This window comes from Vulpes lagopus, chromosome 9 (genome assembly GCF_018345385.1).
Source record: "Vulpes lagopus strain Blue_001 chromosome 9, ASM1834538v1, whole genome shotgun sequence".
Classification (NCBI taxonomy): domain Eukaryota; kingdom Metazoa; phylum Chordata; class Mammalia; order Carnivora; family Canidae; genus Vulpes; species Vulpes lagopus.
Window position 1 is genome coordinate 36,467,625 of NC_054832.1, and position 23,250 is coordinate 36,490,874.

At 37.6% G+C, this 23,250-nt stretch overlaps 1 protein-coding gene across 16 annotated transcripts in view; it reads left to right on the top strand.

Annotated features, from left to right (window-relative positions):
- The window catches only part of RGS22 (regulator of G protein signaling 22), a 128,628-nt gene that overhangs the window by 61,501 nt on the left and 43,877 nt on the right, over positions 1-23,250 (top strand). For all 16 annotated transcript variants that reach the window (XM_041769722.1, XM_041769728.1, XM_041769729.1 and 13 more), the window contains 3 exons: positions 2,689-2,803; positions 4,251-4,373; positions 5,557-5,658. In XM_041769722.1, the coding sequence (XP_041625656.1) occupies positions 2,689-2,803; positions 4,251-4,373; positions 5,557-5,658 (340 nt within the window). The remainder of the gene's footprint in view (positions 1-2,688; positions 2,804-4,250; positions 4,374-5,556; positions 5,659-23,250) is intronic.

Here is a 23,250-nt window from a genome sequence, read left to right on the forward strand (position 1 = left end):
CTGCCATTTCCAAAAATAGCAGTTAGTGAGCTTTGGTATAGATACTTTGCTTGCATTATATCAGTTCTTACTGCCTCCCCATGAAGGAGGCATTATCTTGATTTTTCAAGTGATAAAACAAGTAAAAAGACATATAAGTATGAATTGAGAGAAAAGTTTAATTTTGAGAACTATGCATTGTTTTTATGTTTATGTTGTGGCTAGAGTATAGAGTATTACAGCAAAAGGCAAGATACAAGCTAAAGCAATGAGGTTCAGATAGTGAAATTTTTTTATATCACATTAAGAAATCTGGAGATTGTTTTCTATTCAGTGGAAAACATCTAGAGAGTTATTTTGTGTCATTTATTAAAATTACATTATTTTATTTTCAATATTGGAAGTATATGCGTAGTTCAAAAATGGCAGCATGCTATCCACTTATTCTATACTTTTGTTTTTACTGAATTTATTGGAGAAGGTATTTCATAGCAGTAAATACTATCCATTACTACAGTAATAGACTATAATCTATTTTTTCCATTGTTTCTCGTTCTTGTAATTTTATCTCTCCTTATGTCTGATTATCTTTCATTTTATGTCAAATGTTGTATTTGTACTCTATTGAGGGACATGGACATTATTTACAATATTTTTCATTACTAAAAACAATGTTACAATGGATGTTCTTGTACATTTGCTGTATTTCATGTATATACTTGTCTGCAGGATAAATTTCTAAAAGTAGAATTTCTAAATCAAAGTTCATGTGATTTAAAGGTTTTTTTTTTTAGATATTACCAAATTGTATTTCATAAGAGTTGTAACAATGTACTCCTTTTAGCATGTATGAGAGCATTCAAGCTACTCTGTGTCTTTTTTAAAGATTTTATTTATTCATGAGAGAGAGAGAGAGAGAGGCAGAGACATAGGCAGAGGGAGAAGCAGGCTTCATGCAGGGAGCCTGACGTGGGACCCTGGTCTCCAGGATTACGCCCCAGGCTGAAGGTGGCGCTAAACTGCTAAGCCACGGGGGCTGCCCAACTCTGTGTCTTAATTGGAGAGTTAAGTCCATTTACATTAAAAATAATTATTGATAGGTATGGACTTATTGTCATTTTATTAATTGTTTTCTGGCTATCTTGTAATCCCTTTGTTACTTTTTTCCCCCTCCTTTTGTGATTCAATGATTTTCTGTAGTAGGAAGCAATATTTTTAAGGCGGTGGAGATTTGAGCCTCTTTATATGCCTAGAGTAGTAAGTATCTAGTGGAAAGGGAGAAGTTACAGATCCATGAGAAAGAAGAAGGTCTATATTTTCAAAGGAGAACATAAGGAAAGATTCAAGGACAAAGGCCATGAGATTAACCTTGGACAGAAGATAGGAAACTTTTTCCTGAAACAGTATGGAAGGAAATAAGGATAGGTATAGGTGAATATATTTGTAATTTAAGAGTTTTCAGTCGTGAATAACAGAAAAGTTGGCTAACAATGGCTTAGACAAATTTATTTTTTCTCACAGAACAAGGAATCTGAGGGTAGGCAACTGCCAGTATTGATTCCTTGGATTGGAAGTGTTAGGGCTTGAATTTTTGTAATGTTCTTGGCCATTCTTTAATAATCATTGGTGTTACAGCTCCTGACATCAGGCTTTCAAATCATAAAGAAGAAAGGGCAATTTTCATGAATCCTTTCTTTTTGTCAGGAAAGCAAGCTTCTTAGATGCTCCCCAGCAGTCTTTGTTTTGTATCTCAGTAGTCATAACTGTGTCACATGACTGTCTCTGGAACTTGGTCTTAGAAACTTAGTATTTAGCTTTTTCAGTATCTCAGCGGTGCTACTTATGGAGGCATGTCACTGGCAATAAGTGTTGAGTTAGCCACTCAGTCTGCTACATCAAGGGAGAGGAAATGGAAGCATGTTGTACCTACCTTTTTGTCTGAGAAGAACATGCAAAGCAATCTGCTGGTGGATTGGAGTGCAGCTGTCTTGGTGAAGTGGATGGGTATGTTTTATGGAGCTGGAAAATAAGGTTTAGAATAATTGCAATGAGGGAGAGAGAGCTAGATAAGAAAATATAAAAAGATAATACCTATAGTCATTGGTCTAGCTCCACAGTCTTTCATGATCTCACCCCACACTGCCACATATAAATCCTTAAGAATCACACCTGTTGTGAGGGTTAAATATGATAATGTGAATTGTATTTAGCACAGTGTTTAGTATGTGTTATGTAGTGTTTACTTAACTGGTAGTGTCCTCTTACCCTAAACAAATTAATTAACTTACTGCCTTTTAAACAAGGCTTTCCCTACTTACTTTCACATATTGCTCACTATTCTCCCCTCTAAAGAATCCCTCTAAACACACACACGTACATGCACACACACAATACATCTCCTACCCATTTTTCAGGGAAAATCTTATTCATGACGGACACACAGAGAGAAGCAGAGATATAGGCAGAGGGAGAAGCAGGCTCCCTTATTTCGGGACCCCAGGATCACAACCTGAGTCGAAGGCAGATGCTCAACCACTGAGCCACCCAGGTTCCCCTCTTAACCACTTCTTAATGGCTGGACCTGAGACTTGTACTTCCCTCCCCCCTTATTCTCTCATAGTGCTCAGATGCACACCTAAGATTTGGTGCCTCATGTACCAAAGGTGCTCAATATATGCTAATCAATGAGTTCTTATCCTTATAATTTAGGTTGAGGCACAGGTCAGAAAGCAGCAAAGTTATTCGTTTAACATCTTTTACTGACATTTCTGAATGTCTGAAGCCCCAGCTGGATAGAAGATACACTTACACAGAAGAACCTTCAGTAAGTATTTTGAGAACTGATGAACTGATTTATCTGATTCTTCGTTTGACTGATGTCCCCTGATTTTAGGGAATTTTTATTTATCTACCATAGTATTTTTTCTTTACTAAACAACACATTTTAATTTTCCTTCCAAAAAGATTTTTATACAAAAATTTTCCTGTTTCTTTTTATAGGACCATGTTGCTATATACTCCATTGATTACTACTTTTAAAAACAGCTGTCTTCTGGTTTTGATGTGATAACACCTAAGATACAAAATAAGACTGTCTTTTATTTTTATTAAATTGTTAACATTTGATAAAAAATAGTATTTGATGTTATATTTTGGAAACTTAAGATTTTTATAAAGCAGAATATTTCCAGTGTATGGCTCCCTTAATCATGTGGATTTGCTACATCAGCTACATGACAATTTCATATTCCCTAGGGATTATACTTTAGGTAGAAACTTTTGTAGTTCCCATATTGTCTGAACAATTAGAATTTTGTTTAATTTTTTATTTTATTCTAAGCAAACAATTCTCCTTTTCTTCCGACTAGGTTTTTTTTTTCTTGCCTACCAAAATAATGGTATTTTTGGTTTTTGGAAGGCCAACAGTTAAACATCATAACATTATATTCTCACTTGAGAATATGTTTAGTAGAGGTATAAAGAGAGAGGCAGAGAGATACTATAACAATGCCTTAAATTGTTCATGCCACAGTTATCTGAAGATTACAAAGAATTCTGAGTTCCACGCAGCAAATACCAGAGTTCCTATGAACAGTACATGCCTTTTCATATTCTAAAGTCACTCTTTAAAAAAATAAAAAATAAAAAAAATAGTCATTCTTAGGTTTGGGGACATAGCCAGCTCTCTGTGTTTCAAGAATGGTATTAGGGTTGCCAGCATTGTTGGCCTCCAAATAAGAGTGTTATATGTGAACTTACATTATCATTTACATTCTGAAGGCCATGACCTGTACAGGGTGAGACTGTCCAGGGAGGAATCCCCTGAGGACAGTTAATGAGCAGCACTGAGAGACCTTGAAGATGGTTCTTTTTATAACTTTCTTGTAGCCATTATAGCATCACCTCAAGGCTAAAATAACTGTCAATATGTAGGGATGAGGCCACCAATAGAGATTTGGAAGAATCCTAAAATGGTATTGCTGTGCCTGAAACATGAAAATAACAGAGGTTGAAAAGTTGCTCTAACATTAAGTTTGAAATCGGTTTGGTTTATAATAGAATAAAGTCTGCTGCTGTAGTTGGCTCCATAAATGACTCTTAAATGACAGTCAGATGCAAACATACTGCATTAATTAGTTATATGGTACAAAAATTAAGTAAGTCCAGAGGGAAAATGACAGCCTGGTGGAATTTATGAAACCCTGTTGTACAGTGTCATAAAAAATCACCATGTTTCTGGGTGGGTCATGGACTTCTGTTTTGTTATCTAGGTTAAAACCATGGCAGATGGTGCCTTGGGAGGATTTGACATGGAAAATTTGTTGCAATCTTTGTATGTAGAAAATAGAGCTGGATTCTTCTTTACTAAATTCTGTGAGCATTCAGGAAACAAGGTAGACAATAATGATTTTAAATCTAATTGTATGCCTTTACCTCATTTTAAAGTAGGAGAAGTTGAAGTAATTCAGTGCTCAAATAATTACATTTGATGTTAAACTTCCCATTTTCTGGGATCCCTGGGTGGTGCAGCGGTTTGGCGCCTGCCTTTGGCCCAGGGCGCAATCCTGGAGATCCAGGATTGAATCCCACATCGGGCTCCCGGTGCATGGAGCCTGCTTCTCCCTCTACCTGTGTCTCTGCCTCTCTCTCTCTCTGTGACTATCATAAATAAAAAAAGAAAAAAAAAAACCAAACTTCCCATTTTCTCTGGTAAGAAATATGCCAAATATTTAGTAAAAATGTAAACATCTTGATCATAATTCTCTTGGTTCACTATCCTACTAGAATTGCAAAGAAAAGGAAAAGATTAACTTGCATTATTTAAAAAAAAGATTTATAGAGAGTGAGAGAAAGAGCACACAAGTGGGGGAAGGGGCAGAAGGAGAGGGACAGAGAGAATCCTGAAGCAGACTCCCTGCTGAGCATGGTGCCAGATACAGGGTTTGATCCCAGGACCCTGAGATCATGACCTGAGCTGCAATCTTAACTGATTGAACAGCCCAAGTGCCCCTTGACTTGGATTATTAACAATAATTTATTCTTCTGTAATTTTGTTTCAATATAATATAAAATTCAGAGTTGATTTCTATTAATTCTTTAATTTTCATTTTTAATAACTCTAACAATTAGAAATTGCAATGGATAGTGGAAGATTCATTGCCAGTTTTTTTTTTTTTTGTTTTCATTTTGCTCAAATATAAAGTATTTTACTGGCTCAATTATTAAGGTAGTGTTTGGTTTTAGTATGATATACATTTGCCCATATTTATCAAAATACCTCAAGATTTTGATTTCATACCAAAATATGTGCATTACTCTTTAATTGTTAACTAGCATGTGCCCTATTTTAATAGCCAATTATGTAAGAGGCATCCATGCAAAAATATAATATTTTAGTGACAATACCAAATAAATATTTTGTATGTTGCTAATTTGTAATCGAATATAAGACATCTTAAATTAAACCTGATTTATGGTAACACCAAGGAGCTAAACAATTATTTATATTTGTAATTAGAGCTTTGTAAAGCTTTAATAACTGGGTGATAATGATTTATGTATTTTTTCCATTTACAGTTGTGGAAGAACAGTGTGTACTTTTGGTTTGACCTACAGGCTTATCATCAGCTTTTCTACCAAGAAACACTTCACCCTTTTAAAGTATGCAAACAGGCCCAAGTAAGTAATAAATAATGGTTCAGTGTGCAGGTCTAAGTACACAAAGAAATGAAAAAGTTGTGTTCTGCCCCAAACAAGAGAAATCTGGGAGTACAGGCAAAAAGGCAACAGTTAAATTGTTGCCATGAGATTACTTCATCTAAATGTCAGTAGAATATTGTTTTATAATCTGATTTGTGGGTTTCCAGTTTTATCTATTTTATTTGGTTTGCTTTACTTTCTCTTTGCTGGCAGTTATTTGTTCTTCCAATAAAGGACATCCCATATTTTTTGTAATTTATGCCTTTTTGGTTTGGTTGTGAGTGATTTAAGAGAACCCTGAAGAAAGGACTTGTCATTAATCATTGAAGTGATGGGGAGCAGAGGCATTGGCCAGAGCTGTTCTCTGAGCTTTCTGCAGAAATCAGCTGTTGGACATACTCAGGCTGGTGACCTTCTAGAGGGCAGGAAAGGATGTTGACTGTGTAGTATAGGATCCATGTCATCACCTGTGCTTCTGTACTACACACCATGTAAGACAAAGACTGAGAGGTGAAGAAAAGAATATCTCAAGACCACCCTGAAGCAAGCAAAATAGAGGAGGAAGAACAGAGGATTCTCTGCAAAGGGAAACAGAGAGTGGCCTCTTTTGAGGAGGGAGAAGGAAAGAGAATAGAATTATGACTGTAGCTGACTTAATCTTTTAATTTTTTTATTCCTAGGATCTTATGATCTTTTTTTTTTCCCAAAGATTTTATTTATTTTAGAGAGAGAACATGAGCAGGGGTGTGAGCAGAGGGAGAGGTAGAAGCACACTTTCTGGAAGCTAGACACAGGGCTCAATCCCAGGACCCTGAGACCATGAACTAAGCTAAAGGCAGATGCTTAACCAACTGAGCCACCCAGATGCCCCAGGATCTTATGATCTTTTTATAAAGAGAAATCTTCAAGCCTAGGAAACTGCTAATCACTTCTATATCTGTTGACCACCTAAGTGTCTCTTTTAGCTGGGATAACCGCATTCCAGAGAACCTCTCCCCAAATGATGCAGGGATTAGCTTTGTCTATTTATTACCTTGTACTCTTATTCAGGATATCAGAGAGTATTGCTGCTGGATGTTTGTTGTTACTTCTACCACCTAGACTCTCGCATTAATAAGTATGCTTTGTAAATCAGCTGACAGAGCTTTGTACTTTTTACATGAGAACAGGGCTTCAGCTGCTGCCTAGCCTGGATCTGGCTCAGTGCCATCATGAAATTGTATCTCTAATTTGCCAGTACCATTTTTTGAGACTACACAGTAGGCTCTTTTGCTTGTTCATCCTTTTTAAAAAAATTTTTTTTAATTTACTTTTTTGGTTTTTTTTTTTTTGCTTGTTCATCCTTAACCTGTGAGTCTCTACTTTTCCTCCTCCCCCTGGCCTATTCTTCCTGCCTGCTACTGTTATTTATTATGTTTTCACTACTGAAAAGCCCGCTCCTCCAGAAATCTTTTTTTTTTTTTTTTTTTAAATTTTTTTTTTAATTTTTATTTATTTATGATAGTCACAGAGAGATAGAGAGAGAGGCAGAGACACAGGCAGAGGGAGAAGCAGGCTCCATGCACCGGGAGCCCGACGTGGGATTCGATCCCGGGTCTCCAGGATCGCGCCCTGGGCCAAAGGCAGGCGCCAAACTGCTGTGCCAACCAGGGATCCCTCCTCCAGAAATCTTAAGCTGCTCCATCAAGTGGGTTCTTTGTTGTTGTATTAGTCACCATACTTCCATGCACTTGTAAAAGTGGAAATTCTATGTTTGATAGACTTACTAATTTTTAGTAATGATATCATTCTACCTGCTAAAGAAGTGTTGAGAAACCAGATACAGCCAAATTTTGGTTATTCTGAGATGGATTATTCTATTTGGGGATTATCAAGGTCTGTAAGTTTTTATCCTTCTCTAGATTATCTTCTAAAACTTTTTTAAAAAAATAGAAGTAGAATTAGCATACAATGTTATATTCATTTCAAGTGTACAACAAAGTGATTCAGCAATTTTGTGCATTACTCAGCTCTCATCATTGTAAATGTAGACACATCTACCACCAAACAAGGTTATTACAATATTATTGACTGTATTCCCCTATGCTTGCTTTTCATCTTCGTGACTTATTTTATAACTGGTAGTTTGTATCTCTTATTTGCCTTTATCTATTTTATTCATCTCTGTAGTCACCTCCCCTTTGGCAACCACCAATTTGTTTTTGTATTTAAGAATCTGGTTTTTGTTTTTGTTTTTTCATTTATTTTGCTTTTTAGATTCCACATATAAGGATGGACCCAGAGGGTATTATGCTAAGTGAAATAAGTCAGACAGAGAAAGATAAACACCATATGAATGAACTTATTTTTCTGTAGGTTACTTTTTGGGGAGTCACAGCAGGTGAGGGGAGGGAAACAATGGAGAAAATTGCCTTCAGGTGATTGGGGGAAATTGAAGGAGCAAGTCATGTGATTTTTTTTTTTTTTTTTTTTGGCTTGTTTGCTTTTTACATCTATGGTTACTTTATTTTTTGGTTAATGGAGCAATTGTCTAGGTTGGTTTAGGTTTTAGTTATCCAAGATCTCTGTGCTTCCAGATATGAGAATTGCCTCTAATCCCATAATTCTATAGATTTGTTTCACAGTATGAAATAACACTCATTTCTTTATAATAGAAATGCTGTATGGCTTTCTTCAAGAGTATATCTACAATAGAGATAATTGGATCAATAATGCCAATGGCAGAATGCAATCAGCTGGCACTATGGTAAAGTCACTATGAACTTGCTTTTATACTGTTTTTATAGATCTGACAAGCTATATGATAGGAGACCAAGAGCTGGTTCCAAGAGACATACTTTTCTGTATGATAGTAAGCAAATTACATACCTTGAAGTTTTATTGCCTCATAAAATATTGCAGAAGTATCTGTAGGCAGACTAGATGAGGAATCAGTGACAGTAATTTAGCATGAGTAATTGTCCAAGAGTTTGAACTGTAGTCTTGGACACATCCTGAAGATTTTACTGCATGGCTTTAAGATAGAGTAGTGTAATTAGAAGCCAGTTGAAATGGTCTTGGCAAGGAGAAAAGGAACCACTTACTATAGTGCAGAGGTGAAGTCTTTGACTCTAGCAACAGCTTGCCAGGGGGCTGTCTATCACTGCTAAGATTGGGAGCCTAGATTGTTGCCACAGATAGTACTACTGCTTTTTTTGATACTAAATACTTCGATGATAGAGTACTGCAATAGAACGAAGCAGATCTGGGTACCACTGTCTTTTATAATGTCTTCCATCTTTGTAGAAATCTTTCAAAGTGCATTCCAGCAAAAACTATGCATTTTAAAATTACCACTCTCTACAGCATATACTTTGAGAATTTTTTTTGAAATTAGCAAACAAGTATGATCATAAATATTATACATGTTTACACTAGAGTCTGACTTCTACAACATCCAATAATTCTATGGTTTGTAGTTCTTGAAAGAACTAATTTTGCTATTTGTTATTTTTGCCAACATGTTGGATTCCTTCTTGCATGTACTGTAATTTTGAATTATGAGCTCTTTACTGAGGTTTTTACCTATGGTGCTTATGCTAGGCACATTTTTATTATTTTTTTTAATATTTATTTATTTATTTATTTATTTATTATTTTTGTTTTGTTTTGTTTTTGCTAGGCACATTTTTAGTGCTGACTTCTCACCTTGGAGTTTCCTTATTTGCCAACTGTAATCTTGAAAACCAAACACATAAGATGGTAAATTCACAATTATGAATCTTTGGGAGATATTCTTCTTTTGTTTTGCATAGAGTCTAGGCCAGGGCAAGCAAGCTTCTGTTTTGTTTCCTAGATTTGGTCAATGTAGATATAGGTAGTGACAGAGATAGAGATAGAGATATATACATGCATACATTTCTTTTTCCCATTCTGCATTTCACATTGTGTATGCCCCTTCAAGAACCTTGGTGTAGGGATCCCTGGGTGGCGCAGCGGTTTGGCGCCTGCCTTTGGCCCAGGGCGCGATCCTGGAGACCCGGGATCGAATCCCACGTCGGGCTCCCGGTGCATGGAGCCTGCTTCTCCCTCTGCCTGTGTCTCTGCCTCTCTCTATCTCTCTGTGACTATCATAAATAAATAAAAACTAAAAAAAAAAAAAAAAAAGAACCTTGGTGTATGTATGGCTCCCAACATAACTTTTCCACCTAGTGAGGGTCCAAGGCCTTTGTCTTCGGTACTCAGTGGCTCTTATAATGCACACTCTTGCTTTGCCCTGTAGTAGTCCCATTGTCAGCTCATGCTTATCACCCTGATCTTTAGTATATTCCTTAATTTGGGCTCCTGGTAGTTTTTCTTACTATCTCAGCCGTATGTTTAACAGAATGTTTGTTATACTTTATCCAATATTTCTAGAGATTTTATAGAGAGGGGATTTTCAAGTAACCAGTCTATCAACATACTAGAAAAAGGAAGCAGCTTTATATTTTCTAATTTTATACCCACAGTAAGCATATAAGGTATTTTTATACTATTTTTTAATAGGTCAAAAGAAACTACATCTCTGAAATGTTAACCTTGCTGAAGTTGCATAGCTGGGAACAAAGCTGAGCTCAAACTTGAGATGTATAACCTATTTCAATGCTGTACTTTGCCTCTTTTACCCTATAAAAGTTCTTATATCTGCTTCACAGGACTTCTGTAAGGATTGCATAAGATAATGTAGGTGAGAATATATTGTAGTAGAGACCTACCTTGGAGATACTGTAGGTTTGGTCCAGACCCCTGCAATAACGCAAATATCACAATAAGGTGGGTTAAATGAGGTGGGTGGCTTAGTCGGGTAAGCGACTGTCTCTTGATTCTGTCTCAGGTCATGATACCAGGGTTGTGAGCTGAAGCCTCGCATCAGAGCTCTGTGCTAGGTGTGAAGACTGCTTAAGGTTCTCTCTCTATCTCCCTCTCCCTTTGTCCCTTCTCTCCCATCTGCACACTCTTTTTCTCTTAAAAAATACAATACAATACAGTACAATACAATACAATAAACTGAGTCCAATGAATTTTTTTGGCTTCCCAGTACGTATAAAAGTTCTATTTACACTGTGGTCTATTAAGTGTGCAGTAGTCTTATGTCTACAAAACAATGTATATTCCTTAATTAAAAAATATTTTACTGCTAACAAGTGCTAACCCTCATCTGAGATTTAAGTGAGTCATGATCTTTTTGCTGGTAGAGGGTCTTGCATTGACATTGATGGCTGCTCACTGGTCATAGAGTGGGGGTTGCTGAAGGTTGGGGCAACTGTGGCAATTTCTTAAAACAACAATGAAGTTTGCTGCATGGATTGACTCTTCCTTTTACTTAACACTCAGAGGCCATTGCAGAGTAATTGACCTGATTTCAATTGTTGTGTCTCAGGGAATGGGGAAGCCCAGGAACAGAGAGAAAGAGATGGGAGTGGTTGGGTGGTGAAGCAGTCAGAACACACACATTTATCAATTAAGTTCATCATCTTATATGGTTTGTGTCATCCCCAAATAATTACAATAACATCAGAGGTCACTGGTAACAAATAAAATAATAATGAAAAAGCCTTTAAATATTTTGAGAATTACCAAAATGTGACACAGAGACACAAAATGAGCAAATGCTGTTGGAAAAAATAGTGCCAATAGACTTGTTCAATGCAGGGTTGCAGTTTGTAAAAAAATACAGTATCTGCAAAGCACAGTAAAGTGAAGTACAACAAAATAAATTTTGCCTGTATAATGTAGAGCACTCTATGGAATAAGTAAACATTGTTATCATTATTAGAGTCAATACTTCAGCTTTTTCAACTACAGATATTGGGGAAGGAAAAGAGTTTGAAGATACTGAAGCAAATAGGATGGAAGAACAGCACCTCCTAAGTTCGCAGCTATTGATTCAAGCAATACTAGAATTACTGAGTTTCACATTACAGCTTAAGTCAAAATATACTTCATAGAATCACAACCTTTAAAAAGTATCTTTTACAATATTGCTACTTATTAATTGACACTCACTGAGAGCTGCTATGTGCCAACCAATGTTCTGTAAATACAAAGATGATTAGGACAAAGTTCTTAGCCTAAAGAGCTCACCTTCTAGTGGAGGAGAGAGATAATGAAATAGTTCAATTATATTTAAAATAAAACCAAATTAGTACCTTCTTAACTGGAGATTAAGTTAGTTCTTTCTTCACTAGCAGGTTAATAGTTGGTCATTGTTTTTTTTTTTCTCTCTCTCTTTTTAAATAATTGAGGTATAACTTACATACATTGCTATTTTTGTTTCAGGTGTACAACTTAGAGATTTGACAATCCTATACATTACTCAGTACCCACCATGATAAGTATAGTCACCATATAAAGTTATTATATTATTGACTATATTCCCTATGCTGTACTTTCCATCTCTGTGAGTTACTTAATTTACAACTGGAAGTTTGTAGTTGTGTTTTTTTCTTTTAAAGGTTTTATTTATTTATTCATAAGAGACACAGAGAGAGAGGCAGAGACATAGGCAGAGGGAGAAGCAGGCTCCTTGCAGGGAGCCCAATGTGGGACTTGATCCTGGGACTCCAGTATCATGCCCTGAGCGGAAGGCAGATGCTAAACCACTGAACCAGCCAGGTGTCCCAATTTTGTAGTTGTTAACTTTTTTTTAATCTATTTCACCCATCCCCTCACCCATCTCCCCTCTGGCAACCATCAGTTCTCTGTATTTAAGAGTCTATTTATTGTTCGATCATTTGTTTTTTAAGATTCCACATATAAGTGAAATCATATGGGAGTTGTCTTTATCTGACTTATTTTACTTAGCATAGTACCCCCCAGCTCCGTCCATGTTGTTGGAAAAGAGCAAGCTTTCATTCTTTTTTATGGCTGAGTAATATTCCATTATACACACACACACTAATGTACCACATCTTCTTTATCCATTCATATATCAAGGGACATTTCGGTTGCTTCCATATCTTGGCTACTGTAAATAAGCTGCAGTAAATACAGGGGTGCATATGTCGAGGTGCCCTGGCCCGGCCGCGGCTTCAGGCAGGACCGCCCGGACGGGGCTCGGAATCAGGCAACGTCCCCGACGTTTCGAGGCGCTGGGTTCAGTTAGGGGCCCGGTGGCGAGAGGAGAGGCCCTCCTGGAGCGAGGCCTTAATCTCCTCCCGGGTTTCGGCACCAAATGTAAAGTTGCTCCCGCCAACGGTGGTAAGGACGGAGGCCACAAGGCAAGTGGATCCGAGAGATGAGCTTTATTGCAAGCACCCTCGGGCGAGGTTCCACGACTCACGAGGGAGAAGAGAAAGAGAGAGAGTGTGAGTCGTGCAAGTCGCGCTGGGAGGGAGTTGGCAGGGTCCTTTTATCGGGTTGAGGCAGGACATAGGCTTGTGTCCATATTAGATAAGGTATGGAGGTCATGGGGTGGGAGAAGCCCGTGATGGACAGTTCCCAATTGGGAAGTTCCTGGGTGGAAAACTTCAGTTTCCTGGTGGTGACCTGGAGGCCGCAGTGAAAGTGGCGGGAAAGTCCGCCATCTTGGAGCGGGTTGGCGGGGGATCCGCCATCTTGGAGCCCCGGTTTCCCAGCCGGCCCATCATTTGTGGTTATTGTTTTTTTGTTTTTTTTTTAGTAATAATCAGCTTCTTTTCAAATACCTGTAGGAAGAAGAGAACTGTTTCCTTTTTTTTTTTTTCTCATTTTTGAGCCCAAAGCTTTCATCCTTTGGTCTTACTATCACCCTGTGAAGCAGTATAAAATTAATCTCCCTCTTATAGGTGACAGCACTTCAAACAAAAAATTATAATGTCATGTTTTATTCAGAGTAACTTTAGACTAAATCTCAAATCTTTTCAGTATCTTTTATAATAGCTAGATGAAATCTTGACGTTTTGAAATCCCTCTGCTGACATCTCCTCTCAGTAATTTGATAGCTTGGAAATATTCTGGCCTAATGTTCTAGTGAGAGACTCTGTTGATTCTATGCATGCACCTTCCCACAAAGAAATCATTTGATGGGTCCAATAGCAAATAAGACAGTCTGAGTGACTACTTCTATCTACTCAGGCTCTGTAGCACTGTCACTGGTTTACTCTTGGGTTTGCAAAATTTCACAAGGGAGAGACAACATAGAAGCTGAGTCAATAAATGTCATCAGACCTGTATGAGGCACTGGTATTTTTAGGGAAGCTGTGAGTTATGATGTGGTCATTGAAAAATGCAGAATTCATTAATATATTCATGCAACAATTTATTGCTATCGTTCTCATTCTCTCTCAGCCCAAATCACTGTAGTTTCCCATTAGGTGATCTTACACATCACATTACAACATCTGGTGTATACTAGACTGGTTGACGGTGGGAACATTTTGGGGAACCAAGTACCCACAGGTGTTGCCACTCAAGTGATATCAAGGCTCAAGAAGGTACTTTTCTTTTGCCTATTTTTCCAGAAGATCCTAGGAAGATTGAAAAAGAGACTACATAGCTTTTTCCCCATGAAATTTGCTTTGTCCTGACAGTTTCTCCCTGTACTTTGAGCTAATTTTGGGTAATGGAAACCTTGGGTGTTACCATAATTCCTTTGAAAAAACTTCTTTTAGCATAAGAGAGGCAGTGTGAAATTCTTTTCTGATCATCAGCTTAGTTTTTTTTTTTTTTTTTTTCTTTTCTTGCTGTCATCCATTACCTTAATTGTTTAGCTCTTCCCCTTACTTGGCATTTACAGGACTTAAATACTTCAGGGTGGTCCTGACATTTTCATTAAAGTGCTATGAGCTAAGTGCTCCCTTTCTAGGCTGATGGTGTATTTTCAGGTGCACTAACAGAGCTCATTATTTCTTTATACAGCAGCAGGAGCATTAAGAATCAAGCTGTATTTCCTGAAAAATGAATGGGCATGGGTGAGGGGTGAGGTTGGGGTGGTGATTCCACATGGAAAATCATGTGCCTCTTCATAGCTTTATGGTAAGTTGCAGTTGTCTTTATAATTAGGCTACTTCTTGAGTGCTAAGCAATTATTATTGGGGCTTTATTACATTATTTGTTTTTGTTACCAGAGAGATGATGTCCCAAATCGTAGTCAGGCTTGGAATCCTGAGCACTATGAATCACAGAGCACAGAATCGGTGGGGTTCTCATCTTGCATCTCATTTTACTGTGCTTGCTAGTGAAGTAAATTCAGGAAGAACACATAGCAGCCAGCTTTCTGACTTACAGTTATTCATTCATTTCTCCTATTCCTGAGTATTTTTTTTAAGATTTTATTTTTTGAGAGAGAGAGAGAGAGAGAGAGAGTGTGTGTGTGTGTGTGTGTGTGTGTATGTGAGATAGAGAGTACACGAACAGGGAGAGTGGCAGGCAGAGACAGAGGGAGAGGGGGAAGCCGACTCTCTGTGGAGCAGGGAGCCTGACCTGGGGCTCCATCCCAGGACTTAACCCACTGAGCCATCCAAGTGTTCCCTGATGTTTATACTAGCTATCTACATTCAATCTTAGGATTTTGAATATATAGGATTATGAACCAAAGAAGGATCTTCAAATATCCTCTTTTAATCCTCTTGTTTCCAAAAGAGTCAGCATATGGAGTTCTCTAGACCATAATTATCATTATACCTGACATTTATGTAATGTTTACTAACAGGTTCTTTGGTGGTCACTTTAAATGGGTAATTTAATTTAATTCTTCACAATTTTAAAAGGCAGATATTGGTATTCTCATATTACAGATTAGGAAACTGACATTTAGAGAAATAGAATAATTTCTTAAGGCCATCCATTCAGCAATTAGTGGGTGGCTTGGAATTAGACCCAATATGTGGACTCTAGACTTCTAAAGTCTTGGCTTTCTTATTGTCTCTAGAAAAAGGAGTATCTGTTTATCACCTTGTTTAATCTTTCACTGTAATATCTTAAAATATCTTTAGAGGCATCAAATACCAAAATACCAAATTTTACCCTTAACATTTTCCTCCACTGGACTATAAGCTCCATGAAGCCTGCTTTGTTTACCCTGTGTGTTTAAAACTGGAGCTGGCATATAAAAGATGCTCTAATAATATTTATTGAATGACTGAATAAACTCATTGGCATGTTTGTATCCTTAGCAACATATTATAAACCTAGTTATAGACAGTCATTACTTTTTTAAAGGTTTTATTTATTTATGAGAGACAGAGAGAGAGAGAGGCAGAGACACAGGCAGAGGGAGAAGCAGGCTCCATGCAGGGAGCCCGATGTGGGGCTTGATCCCGGGTCCCCAGGATCACACCCTGGGCTGAAGGTGGCACTAAACTGCTGAGCTGCCCAGGCTGCCCAGTCATTGATTATTTATATATGACTGCCAGCCAGATGTTTTTATTTAAAAACATAAAAACAAATGGTTTGACGAGCCAACATATACCATCCCCCAGCTTCTGCTGTGATCAGCATTCTTTCTAGGCATGCTGTATGTATAGTCCAAGTTTGCTTTTTAAAAAGAGCTCTTGGGGCGCCTGGTGGCTTAGCTGGTTAAGTGTCAGACTCTTGGTTTTGCCTCAGGTCATGATCTCATGGTTGTTTATAGGATCGAGCCCAACCTCAGGCTCCATACTCAGTGCAGAGTCTGCTTTGGATTCTTTCTCCCTCCTCCTATGCCCCTCCTTGCACGCTCTCTCTCTCTCAAATAAATAAATAAAACCTTAAAAAAAAAAGAGAGAGAGAGAGAGAGAGAGCTCTTAAGGAATTTCACTGGAGCAACAGTGAAGTCTCCCTGTCCCTTTCCACCTTACCCAAAATACTTAAAAATAAGTTGCTTATTTTAAAAATATTTTTAAAAATTCAGTTGCTTCCTGAATCTGAAACTGTGAAATCATTCTGTCAAACAATGTGTAAATATAACAGAGCAGTTGTGTAGAGAATGGTTTCACAAGCCTGCAAGACTTAAAATGAGTTTAAAGAAAGAATGTTTCTGGTCAAAGTAAGGCATTAGTCAGTAGTGCATCCAGAAAGGGAATTGTTGGCATTCTGGGTGGCTCAGTAGTTTAGCGCCGCCGTCAGCCCAGGGCGTAATCCTGGAGACCCAGGATCGAGTCCTGCGTTGGGCTCCCTGCATGGAGCCTGCTTCTCCCTCAGCCTGTGCCTCTTTCTCTCTGTCTCTCTGTCTCTCTCTCTCATGAATAAATAAATAAATCTAAAAAAAAAAAAGGGAATTGTTGTGGAGGCTGACCTTGACCTTGATACCCTAAGCTGACAGTCTACTCCTGTGAGTACCTGATTAGCCTAATAGATCTCATAGGACATTCACGGGGCTCATAGTTAACTTCCCTGATTTGACTGTAAGCCAGCTCTACATGTAAGCTTGCTTTCTAAGGTGATGGACTGACTAACATAAACATCCAACCTGTTTGATGGTTGATTTTCTCATTGTTAAGTAATCCCTCAGGGATCTCGTTTCATGGTCAGTTTCTCTTGCTTTGTTAGTGTGGATTTAGCTTCCTTGTGACACAGGTTTTGTTTTGTTTTGTTTTGTTTTTTTAAGCCAAAAGAGTTAATATACTTTATGCTTTCCTCATTGAATTATTCTTTGTTCATTGACTTTTAAGAAATTATTTTTATTGGAGGTTAAATGATTCCATTAGTTTAAATACATATTTTGTTTTTGTCAGTTAAAAGGTTTGTTTTTCAATGAATCAGAAAATTACCAAAATAAAATACTTATTTATTTTATTATTAGAGGTAACTCTTTTTTGTATGTAATTGTTTATTTTATTCCATTCTGTATTAATCAGTTTTTGTTTAAAATACCTGAAGCAATGGCCCAAGTTATTCTTAAGTCTAATGTATTTTGTCCCTTGATTTGTGGTTTGTTTTTGGCTTTATTTAATTGTTCTGTTTTCCCTTCTGATTTTTCATTCTGTCTAAAATGATTCAAGTTTGTTTTATTCTTTTATCCTACCAGCATTTTTTTTAGGTTCTCTTTTGCACTGAGTTCTTCTTAATAGAGTCTGAGTAATTGCCAGAAATTTTCAGTTTGATTGTCATCACATTATCCTTTTTTGTGCAACTCTATTTTGTGTAGATCTCTGCAGTAATTTGCCTCTCAGTATCAGGATGTTGCAATCTCTAGGAATCTTGAAGATTCCTAATTGAAAAACCCCAAGGTCCTTCACATGAAAACCCATTTGTGAAAAGCTCCATCTGCAATTTATTCCCTCTCGGCATAACTCCTCAGTAATGTTTTTGAGCTCAGAGTGGGATATAAGAGGTCATTAAAAATCATCATTTTTTCCTCTTTTTGCAGAAAAAAACAACACTGGATTGCCTGAGCGTGCTCATTATTTTCTTTTTCTGCCTCACATGAACTCAGATAATGATGTTCTATGCCTGGTAGAGCTGTGAATGGTTATGAAAACAGACCTCACTTTTTGCTGAAGTAAATATTTTGTGATTTCTGAAAGAGTCCCGTATCAGAGCATTTATATTCCTTTTATAAAGCCCTCTGGGGACCCTCTGCCTCTAGCTCTTTGGAATAGTTTCATCTTATTGTTCCATATAAATTCGGAGGATAGACTTACTGAGCCCAGTTGAGAAGATCCCACATTGCTTATTGCTTGCTGTCCAGCACAGCAGTCTGTTCTGTTGTTGTTCCGGCACAGCTGACATCTGTTCTGTTGTGTTTGAGGTGATTTGGGTCTTTTTGGGGACCCAGACACTGTATCCAGATCCACTAGTACTCGTTTTATTTCTCAACGATGCTTCACATTTTCCCCTCATAGCTGCTCCTTAGATTTTCTCAGGAGGACAAGTTAACAAGCTTTACCCCCCTAAACATTTACCTCCTCTGATTTACTGATCAGACTGAAGTGCAATTGAACGTGGAGGCTCCACTCTGCCCTTTTATAAATAAGGACTATTCAGGATGTAAAGTTGCAAAGAAAAGCTTGTTTACTTTCTTCTTATAGCTCAGCTTTACTCCTGTTGAACTATTAAAAAGAACTTTACCATATCCCTATTTTTAAAAAATGGGTGTCAGTTAAACACTATTTGAGTAAACTGTTACAAATTGTCATATTCTGGTATGTGACTTTGCCTCCAGGGAATATTTGAATTAATTGGTGTCATTTGCCTTTTTCCAACTTTATTTCTCCTTTCCTTTTTAAAAAAAGATTTATCTATTCTAGAAAGAGAGGGTGAGGGAGAGCCGGGGTGGGGTAGGGGGACAAGCAGGCTCCTTGCTGAGCACAGAGCCCCACTTGGGGCTTGATCCCACCACCCTGAAATCACGACCAGAGCCAAAATCAAGAGTCAGATGCTCAACTGACTGCTCCACCCACATGCCTCAATTCCTCTTTCTTTAGTGATCATGATAGGAAAAGAGAAGTATATTTGCCTTATAAGCAGTGACATGATGGTAAATACTTAACAACCCTCTCTCCAGGGGGAAAGAGCCCTGATTTGTAGATTGCACATCTCTGGGTGTAAATACTCTCACCATGGATGATTTCAAGCTCCCAACATGACATCACTGAATACAGAGTTGGGAAGAGATGTGTAGTAGGACATGTATATATTTCCACCATTCAGATACAATAGAGGCGAATAATATCAAGAGTATGGATGATAGCAAAACAGTAAAATCATTAGGAAGTGATGAATTTTGAGTATTCATTATTTTTGTTTTCAGCATAATTTAATTGTAGGTTTATATAATTTAGTTTTTAATAATAACTACATTCAAAAACCTGCTCCCGTGATCCCTGAAAATTCATGAATTGTTGAGCTGGTATGAGGCAGTTCCCATGTACCATTCCTTAAGACAGAGGAAAAGAGATGACAAGAAAACTTTCACTTTGATCCTCTCCCTTTTAAGTTTCTCTAATATTACAGCTGCAGACAACTGACCCTCCACCTTTATTTTTCTCCCATCCTTTAGATTCTGCTTATGAACTCTTTGCTTATACCTACCAAAAAAGGCACACATCACCTTTGCTTCAGAATCTCCAGGTCCTGCACAGTTTGTTTATTATGAACTGAAAGAAGGAGCTTACCAAAACAAAAACAAAAACAAAACCAAAACCACCTTTCAGTATATTTCAGTAGTCAAAAATTATTTTCTTCTTTTGTGTTTAGGATGTTTGAAAAAGGTCATGGTTTTTATGGGGATATGTCTTCTTCCCAGGGAGCCAGCTAGGTCTTTGTTGATACCACCCTGTCAACCCATCTGGCACAACCCTAATGCTGCCTCCCAATAAGCAAAAGGCAATAGCAACAGACAGCTTTATATTTCCTGTACTCTCAGTGGGTATCTTGGACACTTAATTAGAAGAATCTGAAAGATACACATCTTCCTACAGCCTTACTAGTTAAATGATTAGAATCCCTTCTTTCACCATTGCAGTAAGGGGTAGAGGGTCTTAAGAAAAATAGACTTGCTGATAACAAACACCAAATGCTGAAGCATAAACGTTTTCTCCTATTATCTAGCATATTTTAATAAGTTATATTGAAAATCCGGTTTTAAATGTCCCCAATTTTAGTTAACCTGTTGATATACGCTACTGGATGTCCTATAATTTATTTAGTATTAGAATCTTACAGCGTATAGGTTCTGACATCTCATGTCCCTGTTGCACTGAGGGACTCATTTTTAAGTCGTTCAGTTCTGAACTTGAAGCTTTGCATTTATTTTCCTAATTCCAGTCCTGGCCTGGTGGTGACAGCAGAACATCATGCAATCCGTGTTACCAAGCAGTCACAGAAAGATACATACACATGACCATTAAAATAAATACATCAAAACCAAGTATGTGAAATTGTTCCATTAACATAACTAACAGCTGATATGTAACATAACAAATCAACACATGTGCTACAGCATTTAGTATTATTCTTGACTTTGCCTTTTAAGGCTACACAGAAATTGTTCTTGTTTTCGTTGGAACGCAGATGAGTGTCAAACCAAAGCTCATTAAAAGACGCCTGCTATGGAAAAGATGCTTTCCCAAAGACTATGCTCACCTTTGGCACAGTCAGAATACTTTGCTGGGTACTTCTGCAGCATAATAATTGGAATCCAACCCCATAGCTGTCATCATTTTGTCTTTGGTACAATGAGAAAGCCAAATAGCACAGACGGTTGTGGAAATTATTTTATTTTTTGCTTTTGATATTTAAAAAGTATAAATTCAATAAATTCACAGTTCTCCTTTCTCAGGTATGTTTTGCTGGGCTTTATGATGCAGTAAAAAAAAATCAATACATTCCAGGGTCTATGAGAATTAATAAATGTGGAGAAACTAAGCCTGGAATGCATTAGGATATATTTTAAAGGAGATTGGGGTCCACTTCCATCCAAGAATACACTTATCATATAAACTAAACATAATAGTTTCTTTTTTAAGATTTTATTGATTTATTTATTAGAGAGAGAGAGAGAGAGAGAGAGAGGCAGGCAGAGGGAGAAGCAGGCTCTATGCAGGGAGCCCGACGTGGGACTCGATCCCGGGTCCCCAGGATCCCACCCTGGGCCGAAGGCTGCGCTAAACTACTGGGCCACCCGGACTGCCCTAACATAATAGTTTTAAAATGATTTTGAAAACTATTAAGCGGCAGTGCTGAAATCTTACAGGCAAAATTACCTTAACGTTGACAAAAATATATCGCAATGGGAAATGTGATTTATTTTAATTTGAGCCATCTCCTATGTAATGTGATACACCTGTCATATATAAGATACTGGCTCTAATTAATGAAGCATCATTTTTATGTTTTTTTCCTTGTAATGGCAACAAAATAATGTGTATTAAAAGTAATTTAGATGAAATGTTGTTCATCATTTTGCCATCCTTTTAGAAAGCAAAACAAAATGTTTGTCGAAGTGTTGTTTCTTTCTCTCTTCTGTCTTCATTTCTCCCAGTCTGTTTCTCCATTCCACTATCCAGTTCAGTTCTTTCCTCCTGTCTCCATGGTACCTATCCCACATCTTTTTCTCTTGATGGTCTTGTTAAGTATCCTATGGTCATGGGACTGCAGTTAAACAAGAAAATTAATTCCCAGAAGTTCAAGACTGTAAGAGATTTCTTAAGGGGAGGCATTGCTTTTTTTTTTTTCCTCTCCCTTATGTGATACAGAGGCCAAGAAAGTGAGTCACAGGCACAGGTGTAGAGCTGCCTGGGCAAGCTGCCTATTGTGCATTTCCTGATTACATAACCTTTGAGTATCTCCAGGAGAGATGGGGTTTAGAGCTGTGCTGTGTGCAGTGCCAGGCAGTCTGATCACAGACAGGCAGTGCTTGTGTCCCTTCTCAAAAACTTTCCTGTTGGGTTGTTAAAGCATCATAGGTTAATGTTTAAATTGGAATCATGTTGGCCACAGCTGTGCGTGAGTGAATCTCTGCATTAATGTGAATCAGAGTAGCTGACTGGGGTATGAAGGGAGCATTTTCTTCTCCAACATTAGCTACATTGTTATTTACTCAATGGTTAGAAAGGAATAACTGGGTGGCCAATAAAAAAGCAAATGACCCAGGACACTTAAGCAATGTTTGTAAACCACAATTAGACTATATTATTTAGCTATCACATATCATAATCTTTATATTCCTTCTTAAAGTAAGTTCATATCAACTTAAAAATGATCTTCATCACCTTTACACAGATTTTACAGATGTCCTATAGCCTTTTAATTTTGTTTCCTATATCTGATTACACCCCTTGTTTTTGTTTTATGTAGTCAGTTGTCGGTCCACTTCTACATTGTCCCTGGATTATTAGAAGCACATACTAGAAAGACACTGTCAGATTTTAAAGGCATAATTCAGTTGAATGTATATAAATTTACAGAGTGGCCCAATAAAGAATTTACAATCAAATCCATTTTTTCCTTCTTATCTCCTTACCCACTTTTATCCCTACCACCCTAGGATACAGAGCCCAGAGCTGAGCATCAAAAGACAGTAAATGTGCATAATGTGGTCTTGGACACTCTGGAAAGATGACCTTTCAAGTCCCTTTCTAATGTTTCCAGTTCTGTAATTTTGTAATAAGACTGGTAAAGAATCAGAGAAGTAGGGGAAGTATGCACTCTTAAGGATTATGCTGGTTATCATAGTGGGTGTTGATATTTGAACAAAGAGAAATTACTTAGGTGATAATGAACAATGTTCAATAAATAGGCAGTGAGGAAGCCCCCACCCCCCACCCCCCCAAAAAAAAGTGAGAAGACAAATATCTAAATTTAGGTGCAATAGAAAGAGGAAAGATTTTTACATTTCTGTTAAGATTTTCATTTAATGCATTCATCTTGAAAAAAATATTGGGGGGCTGCACCTGGGTGGCTGAGTGGTTGAGTGTCTGCCTTTGGCTTAGGTCATGATCCCGGGGTCCTGAGAGTGAGTCCCACATCAGGCTCCCTGCTGGGAGCCAATGTCTGTCTCTCTGTGTCTCTCATGAATAAATAAAATCTTAAAAAAAAAATTTTTTTTAAGTAACCTCCACCCAAAGTGAGGCTTAAACTCAAAACCCCAAGGTCAAGAGTCACATGCTCTTCTGACTGAGTCAGTCAGGTATCCCTAATGCATTTAGTTGT